Source organism: Pristiophorus japonicus, chromosome 7 (genome assembly GCF_044704955.1).
Source record: "Pristiophorus japonicus isolate sPriJap1 chromosome 7, sPriJap1.hap1, whole genome shotgun sequence".
Taxonomy (NCBI): domain Eukaryota; kingdom Metazoa; phylum Chordata; class Chondrichthyes; family Pristiophoridae; genus Pristiophorus; species Pristiophorus japonicus.
In genome coordinates this window covers 207,038,595-207,061,292 of record NC_091983.1, presented here as the reverse complement: position 1 = coordinate 207,061,292, position 22,698 = coordinate 207,038,595, and the positions used below count along the sequence as shown (strand labels likewise).

Genomic DNA, 22,698 nt, shown 5'->3' with positions numbered 1-22,698 from the left:
TCCCGCATTGGACTGTACAACCATCTGAGGACTCACTTTTAGAGTGGAAGCAAGTCTTCCTCAATTCCGAGGGACTGCCTATGATGATGACTTTTGATTGACAAATTCACACTGTGATTCCGATGGTACTAAGGCACTGCTGATCCTTATCCTGGGATTCCTGTATGACGGTTATTTCAGGAGCATGATCAAATATAATTGCAGCCTTGATCTTCTGTTGACTGCATTGGAGCAGCACAATGTTTACATGCTGGCCACTATTTTCAACAGATAAAGACTTTGGTGCTTTAGCCACTTTCTACACTAAAGGTCTATTGGAGCCATGAGCTCAATAGATGTGTGGTTGCAGCTGTAGTAGGTCAATTCTGATGTCTTCTCTCCAATAGGTTGGAGACAATATGAGCTCTATGGATGCTACCTTTTTAGAAAAGTCATCAACTGCACTGAATTCACTTTTTTGACGCATATCGGAGGTATAGTTGAATACTTAAAAATAAGTTTTCCATATTGTTAGATACCGTGTCATGAACTTGGCTTCCCACATAAAATATATCTCCTCATTCCACGCATTTTTTTTTGAGCAGTAGAGGGAAAACTCTAACATGATTACTAATCTGTGCCATAAAGAGCACTTCCAATTCATGAAAAATTTGTATTTTACCTTCTCAAGTACAGAAGTGGCCATATTTATTTTTTGTAACTCAAGGAACAGAAACGTCACAATTTGATTTTTTTTATTAATCTTTGGAAAAACTGATCAAATATTTATATATTTTTAATGCAGCATGCTTGTAGTTCTTTTGAAAATCCATTATACATGTTGATATTCATGCCCTTCGTTCCATCAAATGTAAAAAAAAAGAATGTCAGTATTCCGAGTCACTTTTACTGTCTTTGGAACGTAATATTTTTTGTAAAAGACTCAAGTAGTGATTTCTGTACATTATTAAAAATAGCCATTTCTTGGATTCTGTATAGATATTATAGAGATCATAAACTTACTTAAAAAACTATATTTGCAGACATAACCCATCATCATTTTTAAAATTATACAATTAGCTACCATGGATATTTTCAGTGTTAAGAATATTAACTAGATTAACTTCAGAATCTGCGAACTCAACATGATTCATTAAATAAATCTACTGAAGCAAAATTTTAGTGGATGCCATAAGAAATGGTCGTCAGTGCTTGTTCTCAATGTAACCCATTTGTCATGTTCCTTTTCTCAAAGAAATATTACAGTGCAGTTATGTCACTCATGAGCACATTCAAATGTTTAAATCATTTTCATAATTGGAAGTAAAGAAATAACATTTATTGCTTGAGGACAGAGAGCAGGTTTTCTAATTCTTCCTGAGTTTCTCGTTCCTGTAGAGGAAAGGAAAATGTACATAAGAATATTTTATAAAATACTCCTTCCCTTCAAACAGGCAGCTTTTATATACCAATATTTACTTTTGTCATGCTCATGTACAGGAAGATGTCTCAATGTGCTTAATATTGATAAAAAGGAGTGGACATTTATCGGATGGAAAAAGCACAAATGGAGAGGGGTGGGGTGGCAGTGAGAGGGGGATTTAGAGAAGGAGGTGCAGAAAACAGGAGAATTGTGGCTGAAATACCAGCTAATGGTGGAGCAGAGGGAGTAACCCAGAGTCAGAGGGGCTGAAGGCTTGTGTGTGGGCAAGCAAACCTGGAGGACATTGCTGAGGCAATGTAGGGCAAGACATGGAGGGATAATAAGTCAATTTTCTTGAACCATTCACAAGAAAAGTTTAAAAGTCTTCAAAATTTCTGCAACATTCTTTGACTGACACACTGGAAGGAACATTGGAAGCCCCACACATATACTATGCATGGTCTAGAAATATCTAAAGGTGAAGTGGAAAGGGATCTGGGGGATAGATTCAGTATGACATGAAGGGGCCGAAATTGCCGCTCTCTGAAAGCGGCGGCCACAGGTCAGTGCGGAATGGCCGCCGAGTCTCCGCAGGTGGGCTGCCATTTTGAAAATTGCCCTTCCTCAGTTTTGGAGCGGTGTTCGGGACTGCTCCATCCATTTTCCTGCTGCAACGTTCACATGCCGACCCCTTACCAACTGGCAGGGACTCCTTCCCGAAATTGACCTTCAGGAAATTGTCCCTTTCCATGAATTGCCCCGCTGGAGCAGCCCCGCCGCCGGCCGGGGTCACTGACAGCTTTTGCTGTCGGTACACACTCTGTGGCTTGGCCGTGCGGGTTCACTTAAAGGGGAGGCCTCGCTGCTGCGGCCGTCATGTTATATTTTTTCGTCAGCCGACTGCCAGGTCAGGCCGACAATTATGGCCGCGGGTTCGGCTGGGCCGCCAACAGGCAGCCTGGCATCCCCTTTTGGGTGCCAGTTCGCTGGCCCGGCCTAAACCCTCCTTGGTGGCCCAGTGTTTGCCAGTAAAGTGGCTGCAGAATTTGTAGCGGCCCTTCGCTTTAACTGAAAGGGAGAGATGTTGTGACTCGCCAACGCGATGAAGTCATCAGCGCGGCACTGATGCCGTGCAGCGTTTGTCACTCTGCCCCGCCCCCACTTCTGCCCTGCTAGTGACGGCCACTCCGCCCCATCCCCACTTCCGCCCCACTCAAAAGAAACCCTGAAGTGCTGAATTTCAATGGTTTGGCCGGCCCATGCATTGGGGTGGCCAGAACACATCGAAAACGGTAGGTGCGCCTCATTTCGGGCGGTGGGCAATTTTGGCCCTGAAATCTGTGGAGCAAAAGTAAACAACATTCACAGAATTTTTTTGATTCATTCATGGGATGTGGGTTTTGCTGGCAAAGCCGGTATTTATTGCCCATCCCTAAATGCCCTCGAGAAGGTGGTGGTCTACGGATCATTAGTTCAGGCCTCTGGATTACTAGTCCAGTAACATTACCACTATGCTACCGTACTCTTAATTAATTATATTTCTAGGTCAGTTGATCAAGCATAAGATGCCAAATTAAAACTGTACAGTGCTCTGGTCAAACTGCACCTTGAGAGCTGTGTTCAGTTTTGGTCACCAAGACACAAGGGAAATATTAAAGCAATGAAAACAATGCATGAAATATGCCCCCTAATCCTAGAATCCCCAACCCACAGAAATGGTTTCTCTCTATCGACCCTATCTGTTCCTTTTAATATCTTGAAAACTTCGATCAGATCACCCCTTAACCTTCTAAACTCTAGGGAATACAACCCTAATTTGTGTAATCTCTCCTCGTAACTTAACCCTTGAAGTCCAGGTATAATTCTGGTAAACCTACGCTGCTCTCCCTCCAAGGTCAATATATCCTTCCTAAGAACTGTCCGCAGCCCTCCAGGTGTGGTCTAACCAAGGTTTTGTATAGCTGCAGCATAACTTCTACCTGCTTGTATTCTAGTCCTTTAGATATAATGGCCAGCATTTTATTAGCCTTTTTGATTATTTTCTGTAACTGTTCATGACATTTTAAACATGACATGATCTATGTACCTAGGCCCCCCAAGGCTCTTTGGATCTCTCCTGGTTTTAGCTTTTCACCATTTAGAAAGTACCCTGTTCTATCCTTTTTAGGTCCAAAATGGATGACATCATATTTACTTACATTGAAATCCATTTGCCACAGTATTGCCCATTCACTTAATCTATCAATATCCCTTTGTAATTTCTTGCTTTGATCTACGCTTCCTACAATGCCACCTATCTTTGTGTCATTGGCAAATTTGGATATATGACTTTCTATGCCATCATCTAAGTCGTTAATAAATAGTGAATAGTTGAGGCACCAGCACAGATCCCTCTCAGAATGACTTGGATGCCCTTGTACACAAATCACAGAATGTTAACATGCAGATACAGCAAGCAATTAGGAAAGCAAATGGAATTACAAAAGGATTGGAGTATAAGAGAAGTATTACTATAATTAAATAGGGTCTTGGTGAGAGCATACCTGGTGTAGTGTGTAGTGCTTTGGACTCCTTATCTTTAAAAAAAATAGTTGAGATGTGGGCGTTGCTGGCAAGGCCAGCATTTATTGCCCATCCCTAATTGCCCTTGAGAAGGTGGCTTGATAGGATAGATGCTGGGAGTATGTTTCCCCTAGCTGGGGAGTATTGAACTAGGGGTTACATTTTCAGAATAAAGGGTTGGCTATTTAGGACTGAGATGAGGAGAAATTTCTTCACTCAAAGAGTTGTGAATATTTGGAATTCGCTACACCAGAGAGCTGTGGTGCTCAGTTGTTCATTATATTCAAGACAAAGATCCACATATTTTTGGATACTAAGGGAACCAAGGGATATGCGGATAGTGCGGGAAGGTGGGGTTGAGGTAGAAGATCAGCCATGACCTTATTGAGTGGTGGAGCAGGCTCGAAGGGATGAATGGCCTGCTCCTGTTCCCATTTCTAATGAGACCTCATGCTCTCTCGATCCTATGCTGACTAAACTGCTGAGTACTGAACTTCCCTTCCAAGTTATTATAAACGGCTCCTTCTCCTCAGGTACTTTTCCGCTCACTTTTAAATCTATTCCATTATCCCCCCTCTAAAAAAAAAAAACACCCTTGACCCCTCTCGGTCCTTGCAAACTACTGCCCCATCTCCAATCTCCCTTTGGTCTCCAAATTTCTTGAGGTCGGAATTGGGAGGCAACATTCATCTTGGCGAGGGGCACAATCAATTCTGGCGCACACTGCACCCGGGTGCTGTGGAGGTCCCTAGAGCTAGATAGCGCTATCTCTGTTTTTTTTGCGATAATCACGGCACTTTTTTTAATGCTGGAATACTGCTATCGCTGGACACTGCAAAATTTGCCAAACGGTGACCAGCGATAGCGGTAAATCCAGCCTTGCATACCTGCATTTGTGCGCCAGAGCAGAATTCACCAATCTAAAAAAAAAAGCGGACCTGCTGTGCAAACGGAATTCCCCCCCACCCCCTCCCAGATTTCCTTTCCCCCCGCGATTCTGGTCAGCTGTCAGGGTGGGTCTCAATCTTCCATTTTTCATTGATCAGACAACATGCAGTGTAAATATAACAGGTAGAGAGCCCAGAAATTTAGTCCGATGCAAACGAGGCCTTCATCACAGCAATTGAAAGTAGCAGCAATTGAAAGTAGATTAGGGGAGAGTTTAATAGCAGGGGTCGAAGTAAACCCTCCCCAGCTGTTATAAGGCGATTTTGGACCTGTGTTGCTGAGGAGGTTTCCTCAGTTTGTAGTGTATGGAGAAAGAGTCAGACTGAACACTGTGAGCACAAAGTAAAGTGTGGCCTTAACCTTTTATTACAGGTCTCCAGAGTGCCTCTCCAAACTGTGAAGCCTCCTTAAATACCTGTGCTCCCAAGGGATTATGGGATCCCTTGGGACTCCAGGAGATGAACTCGGTGTTGTTGAATCATTTGTTGGGCCCTCGCTGGGCTGTTGTGCAGCTGACCTTGCTGGGTTGCCTGGTGTGTTGGGCCCTGCAGGGCTGCTGTGGATGATGGGTTCTGCTTCGTGGTCAACCGTGGTGTCGGTTGCCACTGGTGTGTATGTAGGGGGCTCAAAAAAGGTAGGGTCCGAGGTGGGTTGCTCAGGATAGTCCGTGAATCTGAATTTGATTTGGTCCAAGTGTTTCCGGTGAATGAGTCCATTTGAAAGTTTGACCCGAAACACCCTGCTTCCCTCTTTGGCCATGACAGTGCCGGGAAGCCACTTGGGACCTTGTCCATAACTTAATACAAATACAAGATCATTGATTTCAATCTCGCGTGACACATTTGCGCTATCATGGTATGCACTTTGTTGAAGCCGCCTGCTCTCTACCTGCTCATGTAGTTCAGGGTGAACTAATGAGAGCCTGGTCTTAAGTGCTCTTTTCATGAGCAGTTCAGCAGGTGGGATCCCAGTGAGTGAGTGGGGTCGCGTGCATTAGCTAAGCAGGACTCTGCAGTGAGCCTTCAGTTATCTTCTTCAATCCTTGTTTGATGGTTTGCACTACTCTCTCTGCCTGACCATTTTGCCCCAAACCCATTCATCCCCTTTTCGTAGTAAGACATGCAGTGGTTCTAATAGTGTGCTGAGACCCGGTAAGAAGTTACCAACGTAGCTCAGGAGTCCCAGAAACGACCGCAGCTCCGTCACGTTCTGCGGGCTAGGTGCGTTCTCGATTGCCTCAGTCTTTGCGTTGATGGGCCTGATGCCGTCTGCCGCAATCCTCCTTCCCAGGAACTCCACTTCAGGTGTGAGGAAAACACCCTTCGAGTGTTTTAACCTGAGTCCCATGCAGTTGAGTCGATTAACAATCTTCTCCAGGTTATGCAGATGCTCGACTGTGTTCCAACCTGTGACCAAGATGTCGTCCTGGAAGACCACGGTTTGCGGGACCGACTTCAGTAAGCTTTCCATGTTTCTCTGGAATATCGCCGCCGCTGATCGGATTCCAAGCGGGCATGTGTTATAAACAAAAAGACCTTTGTGCATGTTGATGCAGGTGAGGGTCTTTGATGATTCCTCCAGTTCCTGCGTCATGTAGGCTGAAGTCAGATCCTGCTTCGTGAAAATCTTTCCTCCCGCCAGAGTTGCAAAGAGGTCGTCGGCCTTTGGTAGTGGGTATTTGTTCTGCAGGGAGAAACGATTGATAGTTATTTTGTAATCGCCACAGATTCTGATGGTGCCGTCTCCCTTAAGGACTGGGACAATAGGACTGGCCCACTCGTTGAACTCAATCGGGGAAATGATGCCCTCTCGTTGCAGCCGGTCTAGCTCGATCTCTACCCTTTCTCTCACCGTGTACGGTACTGCTCTCGCCTTGTAATGGATGGGTCGTGCCCCCGCAATTAGGTGGATCTGCAATTCCTTAGAATTTCCCGATGCCTGGTTCGAAATTTGTTTACGACCTGAGTACACGAAGTGTCGTTAGCGGGCGATAGCGCTCGGATGTCGTCCTAGTTCCAGCGTACCTTTCCCAGCCAGCTCCTGCCGAGCAGCGTGGGACCATCACCTGGTACCACCCAGAGTGGTAGTTTGTGCACTGCTCCATCGTAGGAGACCTTTACGGTAGCACTGCCGATTACAGGAATCAGTTCTTTCGTGTAAGTTCTTAGTCTCGTGCAAGTTCTTAGTCTCGTGCGAACTGGAGTTAAGACTGGCCTTGAGGCCTTATTGCACCACAACCTTTCGAAAGTCTTTTTGCCCATGATGGAGTGGCCCGCGCCCATGTCCAGCTCCATTGACACCGGGAGTTCATTTAGTTCAACATTCAGCATTATCAGAGGACAATTCGTGGTGAATGTGAGCACCTCATGTACCTCTGCCTCCTCTATCTGAGGACATGGTTCGTCGTGATCATCCATGGATCTGTCCTCCTCTGCAAAATGGTGGTTTGCATGTTTAACAGGCTTTGCAGCTTGCCTGCACACTCGTTGGAGGTGTCCCATTATTCCATAACCCTTGCAAACGTACTCTTTGAATCGGCATGAATGGAAATGATGATCACCCCTGTAGCGCCAACAAGGTGTTAGTGGCCTTGCATTCATCACCCTTGATAGTGGACACAGACATCTGTGGACATGTAGCCTAGGTATGTGTGACCTGCCCTGTATGTTACGATTCAAAAACAACATCACTTTGTTCACAGTACTTGTAGCAGCAGTTGTGTGCTGAGAGATTTGCTTCATATTGTCACTGGTGGCAATGAACGCCTGGGCTATCGCTATGGCCTTACTCAAGGCTGGGGTCTCTACAGTCAAAAGTTTGCGAAGTATGGTTTCGTGACCAATGCCAAGTTCGAAAAAGTCTCTGAGCATGTGCTACAAATGTCCTTCAAATTCGCAATGTCCTGCAAGGCGTCTTAGCTCGGTGACATAACTCGTCACTTCCTGGCCTTCAGATCTTTTGTAGGTGTAGAACCGGCACCTCGCCATCAGAACGCTTTCCTTCGGGTTCAAATGCTCTCGGACCAGTGTGCACAAATCGTTGTACGATTTCTCCGTGGGTTTCGCTGGAGTGAGCAAATTCTTCATGAGGCCATATGTTGGTGCCCCATAGACGACGAGGAGGATCGCCCTTCGTTTGGCAGCGCTCTCTTCCCCATCTCGCTCGTTGGCCACGAAGTATTGGTCGAGTCGCTCCACAAAAGTTTCTCAATTATCTTCCTCCGAGAATTTCTCCAGGATGCCCACTGTTCTCTGCAGCTTTGAGTTCGCTATCTGTATCTCGTCGCCAGTTGTTGTGTATGGAGAAAGAGTCAGACTGAACACTGTGAGCTCAAAGTGAAGTGTGACCGTAGTCTTTTATTGCAGGTCTCCAGAGTGCCTCTCCAACCTGTGAAGCCTCCTTAAATACCTGTGCTCCTCAGGGATTATGGGATCCCTTGGGATTCCAGGGAATGCGTCCTCTGGTGGCTGTACAGAGTAAATACAAGTTTATATATGTAACAGTTGATGACATTCGCAGGGACCACAAGCAGTGCAGGAAATGGTGGAATGACCATTTCAGGGTCCTGAGAGTAAGTAATATTTTTATTGTTGCACTCCTTGATTACCTAAATTGTAAATCTGACACATGTTGCTATAGGTAAGCTTAGGGTTGCACCTTATTTGCCATGAATGATCTTTACACATTATTAAGACTACTTTTTGACATCTTAAAAGAAGTTTCTGCACATCAATGTCTTCATGAATCACGTGTAACTACCAAGACCATTAAACAGACGACTGCATTAAATGCACACAGTATGGTATAAGTTCTTTGATGGCTATCTGTGTGTGCCACAAGAGCAGCAGGACCCTCTGGTAACCATTCCTATTGTCATTTTTTGCAGGAAAAGTTGTCCCACAACTGTTGCGAGCAGCGGCGCACAGGCGACGGTCTGCCACAAACCATGCCATTGATGGACCTGGAGGATGAGTCCCCAGTCTCATCCCACCCAAGCCGACAGCACCTGTGAGTGCATACCCCGAGCTTCTCCAGGGGGTCCAATGGGGTCTCCATTGTCTCTCCCCCAACAACAGCAGTGGTCTGCGCGCCTTGCTGTACACTATCTTGGTCCCAACATGGGTAGGGGTGGGAAAGGTGGCCGCAGTTAAAAGACGTTTAGTGCAGGGGTTGTTGTTGTTTTGCTGTTTTGGTTATTTTATAAAAGTTTTACAAATTGTGTTCAAGTTTCAAAAAAGTTGACATAGTTTCATAAATTTACAAATGTTTCATAAATTCTTTTGTTCACCTTGACCATTCTCGTGCAGTCTCTCATTTGCAGAATAGGGGGAATAGTCAACATGGTGGGATAGAGTGGGCAGGCAACAGTGAAACGTGCTGTTCACTGTTGAATTATGAGCTGCAGAAGAAAGACTTTTGCAGTGGCAAAAGCTCCACGAGACCTCCCCTGTGGTGGTGGTGGTGGCATGGGTTTATTGCCAGGCTCCTCGTCCCCTCTCTCCTGTGGTCCTGCAGTCCCGAGTGGCAAATCCTGTCCTCTCATGATGGCTAAGTTGTGTAACATGCAGCACACCATAATGAACTCCGAGACCTGCTGAGGGGAGTATTGCAGGCAGCCTTCAGAGTGGTCCAGACATCGGAAGCTCTGCTTAAGCACTCCAATTGTCTTTTCGACGATGTTGCATATGGCTATATGGCCGTCATTATAGCGATGCTCGGCTTGTGTCTGAGGGTTCCGGAGGGGGGGGTCATGAGCCAGGTGGCGAGGCCGTAACCTTTGGCCCCCAGCAACCAGCTCTATAGCCTTGTGGCTGATGCTCAAAGAGGTGTGAGACACTGCTCCTGGAAGCTGGGCAGTGACTGCCTTGATGTGCTGAGTATGGTCACCAACAATCTGTACGTTCAGGGAGTGGAATCCCTTTCGGTTTCGGTAATCCTCTGGATCCTCTAAAGATGCTCGCAGGACAATGTGCGTACAGTCAATGACAGCCTGAACTTTGGGGAAGCCAGCAATTCATGCAAAACCTATAGCCTTCTCATTCTGTGCCTCTTGGTCATTGGGAACTTTATAAAGTCCATCCTGCATGCGCACAGGGCAGGAGTCACCTGGCGAATGCAGTGATGAGTAGCGAACTTCAAGATGGAGCTTGTGTTCCCTGCTGATGCCTGAAAGGAGCCGGAGGCATAGAAGGCAATTGCCACAGTCACCTCCACCTCGATGGGCAGTGCAGTCCTGATTTTGCTGGTAGGCTGTAGGTCTACCATTATGAGCTGGCCGCCTCTTTTCGGAAACGCAGTCTTTCGAACGCACTGTGCTTCAGACAGCTGCAGGTATGAGCGTTGTTCCTCGTGGGGTTAAGGCCTTCTCCCCAAAAGCCTGCGAGCTCTTTGATTACGTTTAAAATGCTCTTGAATAAGCCTTTTTCTAGCTCGATACTGCATAGAAAAAGCAGCCAGCAATAATGTCAGAGATATTATAGCCCCCATTCTTTTAAATGTCCTTAAATAGCCTAAAAACAAACTATAAACTCACAAAAACCTCAATGTGTAAAACTCAGCCTTCCCTCAAATCCTTTTCAAGATGGTGTCGTTAGCCTCCATAACCAGTGCCTGCGAAGAGACGCTCGATCACTCAACCAGGAAACACCAGAACTGGTAGGAGCTAAATTAAAAAGTAGGACCTCAAAAGTAGTAATCTCGGGATTGCTACCAGTGCCACGTGCTAGTCAGAGTAGGAATCGCAGGATAGCGCAGATGAATATGTGGCTTGAGCAGTGGTGCAGCAGGGAGGGATTCAAATTCCTGGGGCATTGGAACCGGTTCTGGGGGAGGTGGGACTAGTACAAACCGGACGGTCTGCACCTGGGCAGGACCGGAACCAATGTCCGAGGGGGAGTGTTTGCTAGTGCTGTTGGGGAGGAGTTAAACTAATATGGCAGGGGGATGGGAACTAATGCAGGGAGACAGAGGGAAACAAAAAGGAAGCAAAAGCAAAAGACAGAAAGGAGATGAGGAAAAGTGGAGGCCAGAGAAACCCAAGGCAAAGAACAAAAAGGGTCATTGTACAGCAAAATTCTAAAAGGACAAAGGGTGTTAAAAAAACAAGCCTGAAGGCTTTGTGTCTTAATGCAAGGAGTATCCGCAATAAGGTGGATGAATTAACTGTGCAAATAGATGTTAACAAATATGATGTGATTGGGATTACGGAGACGTGGCTCCAGGATGATCAGGGCTGGGAACTCAACATCCAGGGGTATTCAACATTCAGGGAAGATAGAATAAAAGGAAAAGGAGGTGGGGTAGCATTGCTGGTTAAGGAGGAAATTAAGGCAATAGTTCGGAAGGACATTAGCTTGGATGATGTGGAATCTATATGGGTAGAGCTGCAGAACACCAAAGGGCAAAAAACATTAGTGGGAGTTGTGTACAGACCTCCAAACATAGTAGTGATGTTGGGGAGGGCATCAAACATGAAATTAGGAGTGCATGCAATAAAGATGCAGCAGTTATAATGGGTGACTTTAATATGCACATAGATTGGGTTAACCAAACTGGAAGCAATACAGTGGAGGAGGATTTCCTGGAGTGCATAAGGGATGGCTTTTTAGACCAATATGTCGAGGAACCAACTAGGGGGGAGGCTATCTTAGACTGGGGGTTGTGTAATGAGAGAGGATTAATTAGCAATCTCGTTGTGCGAGGCCCCTTGGAGAAGAGTGACCATAATATGGTGGAATTTGCATTAGGATGGAGAATGAAACAGTTAATTCAGAGACCATGGTCCAGAACTTAAAGAAGGGTAACTTTGAAGGTATGAGGCGTGAATTGGCTAGGATAGATTGGCGAATGATACTTAAGGGGTTGACTGTGGATGGGCAATGGCAGACATTTAGAGACCGCATGGATGAACTACAACAATTGTACATTCCTGTCTGGCGTAAAAATAAAAAAGGGAAGGTGGCTCAACCGTGGCTATCAAGGGAAATCAGGGATAGTATTAAAGCCAAGGAAGTGGCATACAAATTGGCCAGAAATAGCAGTGAACCCGGGGACTGGGAGGAACTTAGAACTCAGCAGAGGAGGACAAAGGGTTTGATTAGGGCAGGGAAAATGGAGTACGAGAAGAAGCTTGCAGGGAACATTAAGACGGATTGCAAAAGTTTCTATAGATATGTAAAGAGAAAAAGGTTAGTAAAGACAAATGTCGGTCCCCTGCAGTCAGAATCAGGGGAAGTCATAATGGGGAACAAAGAAATGGTGGACCAATTGAACAAGTATTTTGGTTCAATATTCACTAAGGAGGAAACAAACAACCTTCCGGATAAAAAAGGGGTCGGAGGGTCTAGTAAGGAGGAGGAACTGAGGGAAATCCGTATTAATCGGGAAATTGTGTTGGGGAAATTGATGGGATTGAAGGCCGATAAATCCCCATGGCCTGATGGACTGCATCCCAGAGTATTTCAGGAGGTGGCCTTGGAAATAGTGGATGCATTGACAGTCATTTTCCAACATTCCATTGACTCTGGATCAGTTCCTATCGAGTGGAGGTTAGCCAATGTAACCCCACTTTTTAAAAAAGGAGGGAGAGAGATAACAGGGAATTATAGACCGATCAGCCTGACATCGGTAGTGGGTAAAATGATGGAATCAATTATTAAGGATGTCATAGCAGTGCATTTGGAAAGAGGTGACATGATAGGTCCAAGTCAGCATGGATTTGTGAAAGGGAAATCATGCTTGACAAATCTTCTGGAATTTTTTGAGGATGTTTCCAGTAGAGTGGACAAGGGAGAACCAGTTGATGTGGTATATTTGGACTTTCAGAAGGCTTTCGACAAGGTCCCACACAAGAGATTAATGTGCAAAGTTAAAGCACATGGGATTGGGGGTAGTGTGCTGACATGGATTGAGAACTGGTTGTCAGACAGGAAGCAAAGAGTAGGAGTAAATGGGGACTTTTCAGAATGGCAGGCAGTGACGAGTGGGGTACCGCAAGGTTCTGTGCTGGGGCCCCAGCTGTTTACATTGTACATTAATGATTTAGACGAGGGGATTAAATGTAGTATCTCCAAATTTGCGGATGACACTAAGTTGGGTGGCAATGTGAGCTGCGAGGAGGATGCTATGAGGCTGCAGAGCGACTTGGATAGGTTAGGTGAGTGGGCAAATGCATGGCAGATGAAGTATAATGTGGATAAATGTGAGGTTATCCACTTTGGTGGTAAAAACAGAGAGACAGACTATTATCTGAATGGTGACAGATTAGGAAAAGGGGAGGTGCAAAGAGACCTGGGTGTCATGGTACATCAGTCATTGAAGGTTGGCATGCAGGTACAGCAGGCGGTTAAGAAAGCAAATGGCATGTTGTCCTTCATAGCGAGGGGATTAGAGTACAGGGGCAGGGAGGTGTTGCTACAGTTGTACAGGGCCTTGGTGAGGCCACACCTGGAGTATTGTGTACAGTTTTGGTCTCCTAACCTGAGGAAGGACATTCTTGCTATTGAGGGAGTGCAGCGAAGATTCACCAGACTGATTCCCGGGATGGCGGGACTGACCTATCAAGAAAGACTGGATCAACTGGGCTTGTATTCACTGGAGTTCAGAAGAATGAGAGGAGACCTCATAGAAACGTTTAAAATTCTGACGAGGTTAGACAGGTTAGATGCAGGAAGAATATTCCCAATGTTGGGGAAGTCCAGAACCAGGGGACACAGAGCAAGGATAAGGGGTAAGCCATTTAGGACCGAGATGAGGAGGAATTTCTTCACCCAGAGAGTGGTGAACCTATGGAATTCTCTACCACAGAAAGTTGTTGAGGCAAACTTGTTGAATTTCTAGCTCCTTGACTTTGCTGGGTCCAGTGCAATCAGCTGTTCTTTTTTTTTTATTCATGGGATGTGGGCATCACTGGCAAGACTAGCATTTATTGCCCATTCCTAATTTTCCATGAGAAGGTGATGGGTTGCCTTCTTGAACCACTGCAATTCTTGTATTGAAGATACTCTCACATTGCTGTTAGGGAGGGAGTTCCAGGATTTTGACCCAGCGACGATGAAGGAACAGCAATATACTTTCAAGTCAGGATGGTGTGTGACTTGGAGGGGAACTTGCAGATGATGGTGTTCCCCAGCACCTGCTGCCTTTGTCCTTCTAGGTGGTAGAGGTCGCGGGTTTGGGAGGTGCTGCCCAAGAAGCCATGGCGAGTTGCTGTAGTGCATCTTATAGATGGTACACACTGCAGCCACGGTGCGTCGGTGGTGGAGGGAGTGAATGTTAAAGGTGATGGATGGGGTGCCAATCAAGCGGGCTGCTTTGTTCTGGATGGTGTCAAGCTTCTTGAGTGTTGTTGGAGCTGCACTAATCAAGGAAAGTGGTGAGTATTCCGTCACACTCCTGACTTGTGCCTTGTAGATGGTGAAAAGGCTTTTGAGAGTTAGGAGGTGAGACACTCGCCGCAGAATATCCAGCCTCTGACCCGCTCTTGTTGCCATGGTATTTATGTGGCTGGTCCAGTTAAGTTTCTGTTCAATGGTGACCCCCAAGATGTTGATGGTGGGGGATTCAGCAATGGTAATGTCATTGAATGTCATGGGGCAGTGGTTAGACTCTCGCTTGTTGGAGATAGTCATTGCCTGGCAAATGTGTGGCGCGAATGTTACTTGCCACTTATCAGCCTGAGTCTGAATCCAAGCACCTCATTTTTAGGTACGCCTGATGCTGCTCCTGGCATGCTCTTCTACTCTCTTCATTGAACCAGGGTTGTCCCCTGGCTTGATGGTAATGGTAGAGTGAGTGATATGCCGAGCCATGAGTTTACAGATTGTGGTGGAATACAATTCTGTTGCTGCTGATGGCCCACAGCACCTCATGGATGTCCAGTTTTGAGCGGCTAGATCTGTTCTGAATTTATCCCATTTAGCAGTGCCACAGAACATGATAGAGGGTGTCCTCATTGTGAAGGCAGGACTTCGTCTCCATAATAACTGTACGGTAGTGACTGCTACCAATGCTGTAATGGACTGCAACAGGTAGATTGGTGAGGACGAGGTCAAGTATCTTTTTCCCTCGTGTTGGTTCTCTCACCATTCACAGACACAGTCTGGCAGCTATGTCCTTCAGGACTCAGCCAGCTCGGTCAGTAGTGATGCTACCGAGCCACTCTTGGGATACCCCACCCAGAGTACATAGTACATTCTGTGACTTTGCTACTCTTAGTGATTCTTCCAAGTGGTGTTCAACACCATGGAGGAATACTGATTCATCAGCTAAGGGAGGGCAGTAGGTGGTAGTCAGCAGGAGGTCAATGTTGAGGACGACTGTATACCACTGTGCCAGCCAGGTGGGTCTATCCTGCTGGTGGAACAGGACATACCCAGGGATGGTGATGGCAGAGTTTGGGACATTGGCTGAAAGGCATGATTCTGTGAGTATGACTATGTCAGGCTGTTGCTTGACTAGTCTGTGGGACAGCTCTCCCAATTTTGGCACAAGTCCCCAGATGTTGGCGAGGAGGACTTTGCAGGATCGACTGGGCTGGTTGTGCTGTTGTCGCGTCCGTAGCCAGTGCCAAGGTCGATGCCGAGTGGTCTGTCCAGTTTTATTCTTCTTATTGTTTCTTGCAGTGATTTTTTACAACTGAGTGGCTTGATAGACCATTTCAGAGTCAACCACATTGCTGTGTGTCTGGAGTCCCATATAGGCCAGACCAGGTAAGGACGGCAGATTTCCTTCCCTAAAGGACATAAGTGAACCAGATGGGTTTTTACGACAATCCGATAGTTTCATGGGGCCAGACTTTCGGCTTCATTGTTGGCGATTTTCTCGGCGTTACAGCTGGTTTTCCGCCTGGCGAGAGTTTCCACGCAAGTTTTTGAAAGTTATCGCCCACATCTGAAGTTGCCCGCCAGGACCAAACCGCTCACGTGCAATGCCGAGAACAACCGCCAGGGCATAAGTTTGGCCTCAACCACCGACATCCAGAACGCCGAGAGACCCGCCCTGTAAAAGCTGCTTTTACAGGCGATAAGGGGGGACCCTGCAAAGAAAGTTAAGTTAAAGGTTATGTAATTTAAAAAAATTTTTTAACATGGCAATTAGGGTTAAAACTGTCTTGGGAATGCTTTGTACGTGTTTATTTCTTTTTAATGACATTGTTTTTTAAAGTTTTGCCCCCTTCCCTAGGCCCAACCGCAGCCTCAGGCTAAATTTTATTACTTACCGTCCATTCCGGTAACGACCGCTCATTTGGCTAACTTTGCACTTACCCGCCGAGAAAACCGCCGAGAATGAGTGTGCAACGCCCATTTTCTTGCTGAGCGATTACTTTTAATTACTTTTACCTTTAAAATGGAAATTCTCGCCAGCTTTTTTCGCCAAACATTAGTGGTGCCTCTCAGCAGGCAATCGGGTGTTGAGGGCCTTTAGGGAAAGTCTGGCCTATGGTCACCATTATTATATCAGATTTTTTATTTAATTAACTGAATTTAAATTTCACAGCTGCTGTGGTGTGATTTGAACTGTGTCTCTGGATCATTAGTCCAGGCCTCTGGATTACTAGTCCCGTAACTTAACTAATATGCTACCGTTCCCTGATATCAAGTGGAGTGAATCTTATTGGCTGAAGATTACTATCTCTGATGGTTGGGACTTCAAGGAGAAGGCTGAGAAGTGTCATCCACTCAGCACCTCTGGCTGAAAATGCTTGCAAACGCTTATCTTTTGCACTCACGTGCTGAGCTCCACCATTGTTGAGGATGGGGATGTTCATAGAGTCTGCTCCTCCCGTTAGTTATGTAATTGTCTAACTACCATTCACGAGTGGATGTGGCAGAGTTGCAGAATGTTGACCTCATCTGTTGATTGTGTGATCACTTAGTTTTGTCTATAGCATTCTGCTTTCTATGTTTAGCATCCATGTAGTTCTGTGTTGTAGCATCACCATTTTCAGGTGTGACTGTTGCTCTCAGCATGCTCCTCAACACTCTTCATTAAACCAGTGTTGGTCATCTGGCTTGATGGTGTTGCAGGAGCGAGGGATCTGCCGGTTACAGATTGTAATGGTATATAATTCTGCTGCTGCTGCTGGCCCACAGTGCCTCATGGATGCCCAATTTGAATGGCTAGATATGTTATTAATCTATCCCATTTAGCACGGCGGTACTGCCACATGACACAATGGAAGGGAATATCAGTGTGAAAATGGGACTTGGCCTCCACAAGAACCGTGCACTGGTCACCCCAAACAATGCTGTCATGGACAGATGCATCTGTGACTGGTAGACTGATGAGGATGATGTCAAGCAGGTTATACCCTCATGTTGGTTCTCTCACCACCTGCTGCAAGCTCAGTCTGGCAGCTATATCCTTCAGGACATGGGCAGCTTAGTCAGTGGCTGTACTACCGAGCCACTCTTGGTGCTAGGCACTGAAGTCCCCGACTGAGGGTTCATTCTGTGCCTGTCATACTGAGTGGTCTTCACCATGGAGGAGTAGTGATTCATCAGTTGAGGGAGGGTAGTATGTGGTAATCAGCTGGAGGTTTCTTTGCCCATGTTTGATCTGAAGTCATGAGACTTCATGGGGTTCGGAGACAATGTTGAGAACTCCCAAAGCCATTCTCCACTCCTCTCCCACACCCCGACTATATACCAGTGTAGCTCACCTCTGGTGAGTCTACCCTGCTGATGGGACAGGGCGTACCCAGGGATTGTGATGGAAGAGTTTGGGACAGCATTGAAAATCTTGTTGGCATTGCTCAACCATAGATTGGGAACTGAAAATATCATCTCCTCAATAGTAGACCAGGTATAAAAGGAAGCATAACTTTAAAACAACATTTTAACTTTGAGCTCCACTGAAATAATTATGGATAAGGACAAAGAAAAAAACAGGAGTAAGGGTTTTAAATTGAGGGCAGGCCAATTTTACTAGGCTGAGAAGTGATTCAGCAAAAGTGGGGGGGAATAGGGGAGGGACACCAGTAAATGGGGGGGGGAGGGGCACCAGTAAATGGGAGGGGGGATAGGGGAGGGGCACCAGTAAATGGGAGGGGGGATAGGGGAGTGGGAACCAGTAAATAGGGGATAGGGGTGGGGCACCTATAAATGGGGGATAGGGAGGGGCACCAGTAAATGGGGGATAGGGGAACCAGCCCACACTGCAATATGTGTGAGCACTATGTCCGTGCAGCAGAGCAGGTCTCCAATCGTCCTGGATCAACCCTTGTCACTGAATAAAGGCCTAGCTCTGTCAAGCCTGTGTGATGGCAACGGTCACCACACATTAAAAAAATCCACACACAGGCATCTTCCACCACCTCAATTGGAGTTCAGGACTGGAACATCGAGTGCTTCATTGAAACATCTGTGAACTCATGTGGAAGCAAGTCATCCTCGTTCGAGGGACCACCTATGATGATGATGACCACTGTTTAAAAAGAGAGGAAGGGATAAACCGAGCAATTACAGGCCTGTTAGTTTAACCTCGGTGGTGGGAAAATTACTGGAATCAATTGGTGAGGAACAGTATTAACCTTCATTTAGAAAGACACAGATTAATCAAGGACAGCCGTCATGGATCTGTTAAGAGGTCATATTTGACTAACTTGATTGAGTTCTTTGAGGAGGTAACAAGGAGCGTCGATGAGGGCAGTGCATTTGATGTCGTTTACATGGATTTTAGCTAGGCTTTTGACAAGGTCCCAATGATAGGCTGATCAAAAAGGTAAATGCCCATGGGATCCAAGGGAGAGTGGCAAATTAGATTCAAAATTGGCTGTGGCAGGAAGCAAAGCGGAATGGTTGAGGGAAGTTTTTGTGATGAGAAGACTGTTTCCAGCAGGGTTCCACAGGGCTTAGTACTTGTCCCCTTACCCTTTGTAGCATATATTAATGATTTAATGTAAGGAGTATGATAAAGAAATTTGTCGATGATACAAAAATTGGCCATGTGGTTGATAATGAGGAAGAAAGCTTTAGACTGGTCAGTCGAGCAGAAAAGTGGCAAATGGAATTAAATCTGGAAAATGTGAGGTAATACATTTGGAGAGGGGCAACAAGGCAAGGGAATACACAATGTGAGGATACTGAGAGGTATGGAGGGACAGAGGGATATTGGAGTATATGTCCACAGATCCTTAAAGGTAGCAAGACACGTCGATAATGTAGTTAAAAAGGTATACAGAATGCTTTCCTTTATTAGCCGAGGCATGGAATAAAGAGCAGGGAAGTTATGCTAGAACTGTAGTTGGGCCACAGCTTGAGTACTGCGTGCAGTTCTGGTCACCAATTACAGAAAGGATGTGATTGCACTAGAAAGGGTGCAGAAGAGATTTACGAGGATGTTGCCAGGACTGGAAAACTTTAGGTATGAGGAAAGATTGGATAGGCTGGGGTTGTTTTCCTTGGAAAGCTCTCCAGTGCACTTATAAAATCTGACGACTGTTAAATTGTTTGCTATCAAAACTTCAGTAGAGTACTGATTCTTCTTCCTCTTCAGGGGGATAGAAAAAAACAACAGAAATTTTACACTGATGTCCTTAGGTTCTTGTGTCCTTAGGAACACAAGAACAGGAGTAGGCCATTCTGCCCCTCAAGCCTGTTCTGCCATTCAGTTAGATCCTGGTTGATCTGTATCTTAACTCCATTTACCCACATTGGTTCCATATCCTTTAGTAACCTTACCTAACAAAACTATACCAATCTTAGTTTTGAAATTAACAGCTTTTTGGGGGAAGAGAGTTCCATAGTTCCACTAGCCTAAAATTTCTAATGGGATTTAACCTTCTGACCTTTTTTGCTGTACTAGCAAATGAAAGACAAAACCATCACATAGAAACTGTAGTACAGATCATAGTGGAAAGGAATCACAAGTATTTTGTTTTATCAAAGACGAAGGCGAATAAGAGAAAGCTCATGTGAGCAACAATGGCAGGAAAAGATTAGAGAATGCAAAAAAAGAAAGAGGAGAAAGAGGCAAAAAGAAGTATAATGTCGTCAGGTATATATTTTTCATCCTCTTCTGGAGATGTTGACACCTTGCTGGGGTATGGTGCCACTGGTGCTTGGTAACTCACTAAAATTCACACAAAAGTGTCCATTGTTCCTGTGTGAATTTGATTACAAGTGATGTCACAGCCAAGCTAGATCCTAACTGCACCTGACTTCCACATATATACACTTTCATAGTTATCAAGAAGCAGAATCTTGGACAATTTTCCTTTCCCTAACTTAAGGACCCAATGATACAAAAGCCAACTGTAATACCCTTATTGCCACTCAAGTGCAGTAGATGTCACAGCCAAGCCAGACCTGACATTCACATACCCACACTTCCAGTGGCAGTTGCTCAATTGACATCAGGACAATGTCCCCATCCCCAATGCAAGGTTACAATTGCAATACCCTAACTACCACAATCTCAGCCCACACTGGGGTCAGTCTCAGCTATTCACAGGAGAAATTCAATGAATCATTAGGGAGGTGCTTTGTAAGCAATGTTAACCACAGATTAAATTCTAACTGCAAAATACAGTCATGTGAACAGATAGGCAGTTCATGTGTTCTCCACAATGTTTCATATAAAAAACACAAATTGGTGGTCTGATGATTCTTTAATTCTTAACTGCATGAATTTCAAAGATGTCAGTTAAGTACCTCTACAGTGTCAGGAAAGGACGCCGCCATGTCACACCATATTTGTGCATTGGTGTTCTGTCCAAGTTCTTTGTAACACTAAAGGTAAAACAAAGGAATTTGCAGAAATGAAACTTAAATAGTTTTGAACATTATAACCCAGAAATTGTTTTGTGCTTTAAAAACAGAATTGTTTATGATATTTCTAAGGGACAATGAAGACATAGTGCTTACCTTTGTTAAATATACGCTATTAGCTTTGGAATACTTTGGGTGTATTTCTTCTACCTAGAAACAAGGAGACAAATATGCATTTACACACGTTGGACTCAATGAATTACAGGGAGTGGGCTGAAATGGGGTGGCATTCAGAATTCAAACCGAGAGTGCAGCAGCTAATTTACAAGGCAGACCATGCGACTCTGCTAGATAAGTAAACAGACTGATTAGTAGAACTTCCATGGTGCCATTCATGGATCTGAAGGTTGGCCAGGGTGCATTATAGAATACTGTTTTTAATCATTCCACCATGCCTTCAGCTGCCTAGGCCCCAAGCTCTGGAAATTCCTCCCTAAACCCGTTTGCCTCTATCTCTCTCTCCTCCTTTAAGACGCTCCTTAAAACCTACCTCTTTAACTAAGCCTGTCCTAATATCTCCCTGTGTGGCTGTGTCAAAATTTATTTGATAACATTCCTGTGAAATGCCTTGGGATGTTTGACTACATTAAAGGCGCTATATAAATACAAATTGTTGTTGTTGTAAATTATTTGGGCTAAACCCAAAGGGTCCAAAAATTATGGTCTCTACTGGTGCAAACGATGTGCGCACGCTCCCGTAGAGGCCTCGCAAGTGCCGGTTCTCGGCACGCAATGCGCACGTGTCTTTTGACAGTTCCAACGCATCCCTGGGAGAAGGGCCTTCGCGGGCAGAGATTTGGGCTATTTGCCCAACTCTTGCCCAGCGAATGCCTTTCAAACTTTTACACCTGGTAAAAGCAAGCCTTACATGTAAGAGTTTTAAAAGATTGAAAAATAAAATGTTATCAATAATTTTTTATATTATAAACCCTATCTATTAAGGCAAGTTTAGTTGTTGTCTAAAACATTTAATTAAATTCAATTTCAATTAATTTTAAATACATGAAGTGTTTTTCTTATTTACGTAAAATGTTTGTGTTTTTGGGGGTATCCCCATTCATAGAAATAGTGATATCCATACAAACGGAGATCACCATTACTGTGACTGGTGATACGCCATTCTAATTGGTTAGTTCGGCCCACGTGATCCCAGGCTGCACATATGCTCCTGAAATACATGGGTCCCTACGCTGGACTGCGAACGGAGGCCTCGGAGCATACGTCTCCGTTCCTCGGGGACCACCAGGTACTTTCGTAAAAAAAAATTTGGTTGGAGGCATCTGTCCACGGGAAGCCTCCGACCACAATTGCTGGGCTATGGTTTCAAAGTAAGGGAAGCTAGTAAGACCAGAAAACTGAAGTAAATTTAAAATAGGTAAAATGAAGAATTTATTTTCATTAATGCCTGGAATAATTAGCCAGGCAGAATGGTAGAGATTATGGGCTGGTCAAAATGCTGTTGAATGTTAAACTATTAAGACACGATAGGTTAAATTAGAGTTTGGAGAGCAAGTAGCATCATGCGAGTGTCCCCAAGGATTTAAATCGCAGCGTGTCAAAGCAGCCGCAGAGAGTGGAGAGAGCGAGGAGCATCACGTGTGTCTCCGAGAATTTAAAACGCAGGGTGTCAGAGCAGCCGCAGAGAGAGGTCAACGGCACAGAAAAAAAATTGCAAAGTGCTATCACAGCACAAGGAGGATCGGTGGGTAAGTTTACAGGGTAAACATTTAAATTAACCTACCTATAACTTAAACTATATTGAGTAATTAGTTTAAATCACTAAAAAAATAAGCAAAGTTGAATAAATAAATAAATTTGATTTAATTAATGAAATGAAACAACTTTTGATAGAGATGGCAGTGCAGGTGGTGTGCTGCAACTACGGCATGTGGGTGTGCATTGCGATCCTAGACAACTACGTCTGCAGCAAGTGTCTGCATCTTGAGTAGTTGAGCTGGAATCCGAGGTGCAGACATTGTGGGGCATTAGGGAAGACAAGAGTTACCAACACTTTGA

General features: G+C 45.1%; 1 protein-coding gene across 1 annotated transcript in view; it reads right to left on the bottom strand.

Moving 5' to 3' along the window:
- Nucleotides 1-747: 747 nt before the first annotated feature.
- Nucleotides 748-22,698, bottom strand: part of LOC139267427 (regulator of microtubule dynamics protein 2) — a 218,729-nt gene continuing 196,778 nt past the window's right edge. The window contains exons 8-10 of the mRNA XM_070885740.1: nt 20,779-20,832; nt 20,566-20,643; nt 748-1,371 (exon numbers count right to left, since the gene is read on the bottom strand). Coding sequence (XP_070741841.1) covers nt 1,318-1,371; nt 20,566-20,643; nt 20,779-20,832 — 186 coding nt within the window. The 3' untranslated portion in view covers nt 748-1,317. The remainder of the gene's footprint in view (nt 1,372-20,565; nt 20,644-20,778; nt 20,833-22,698) is intronic.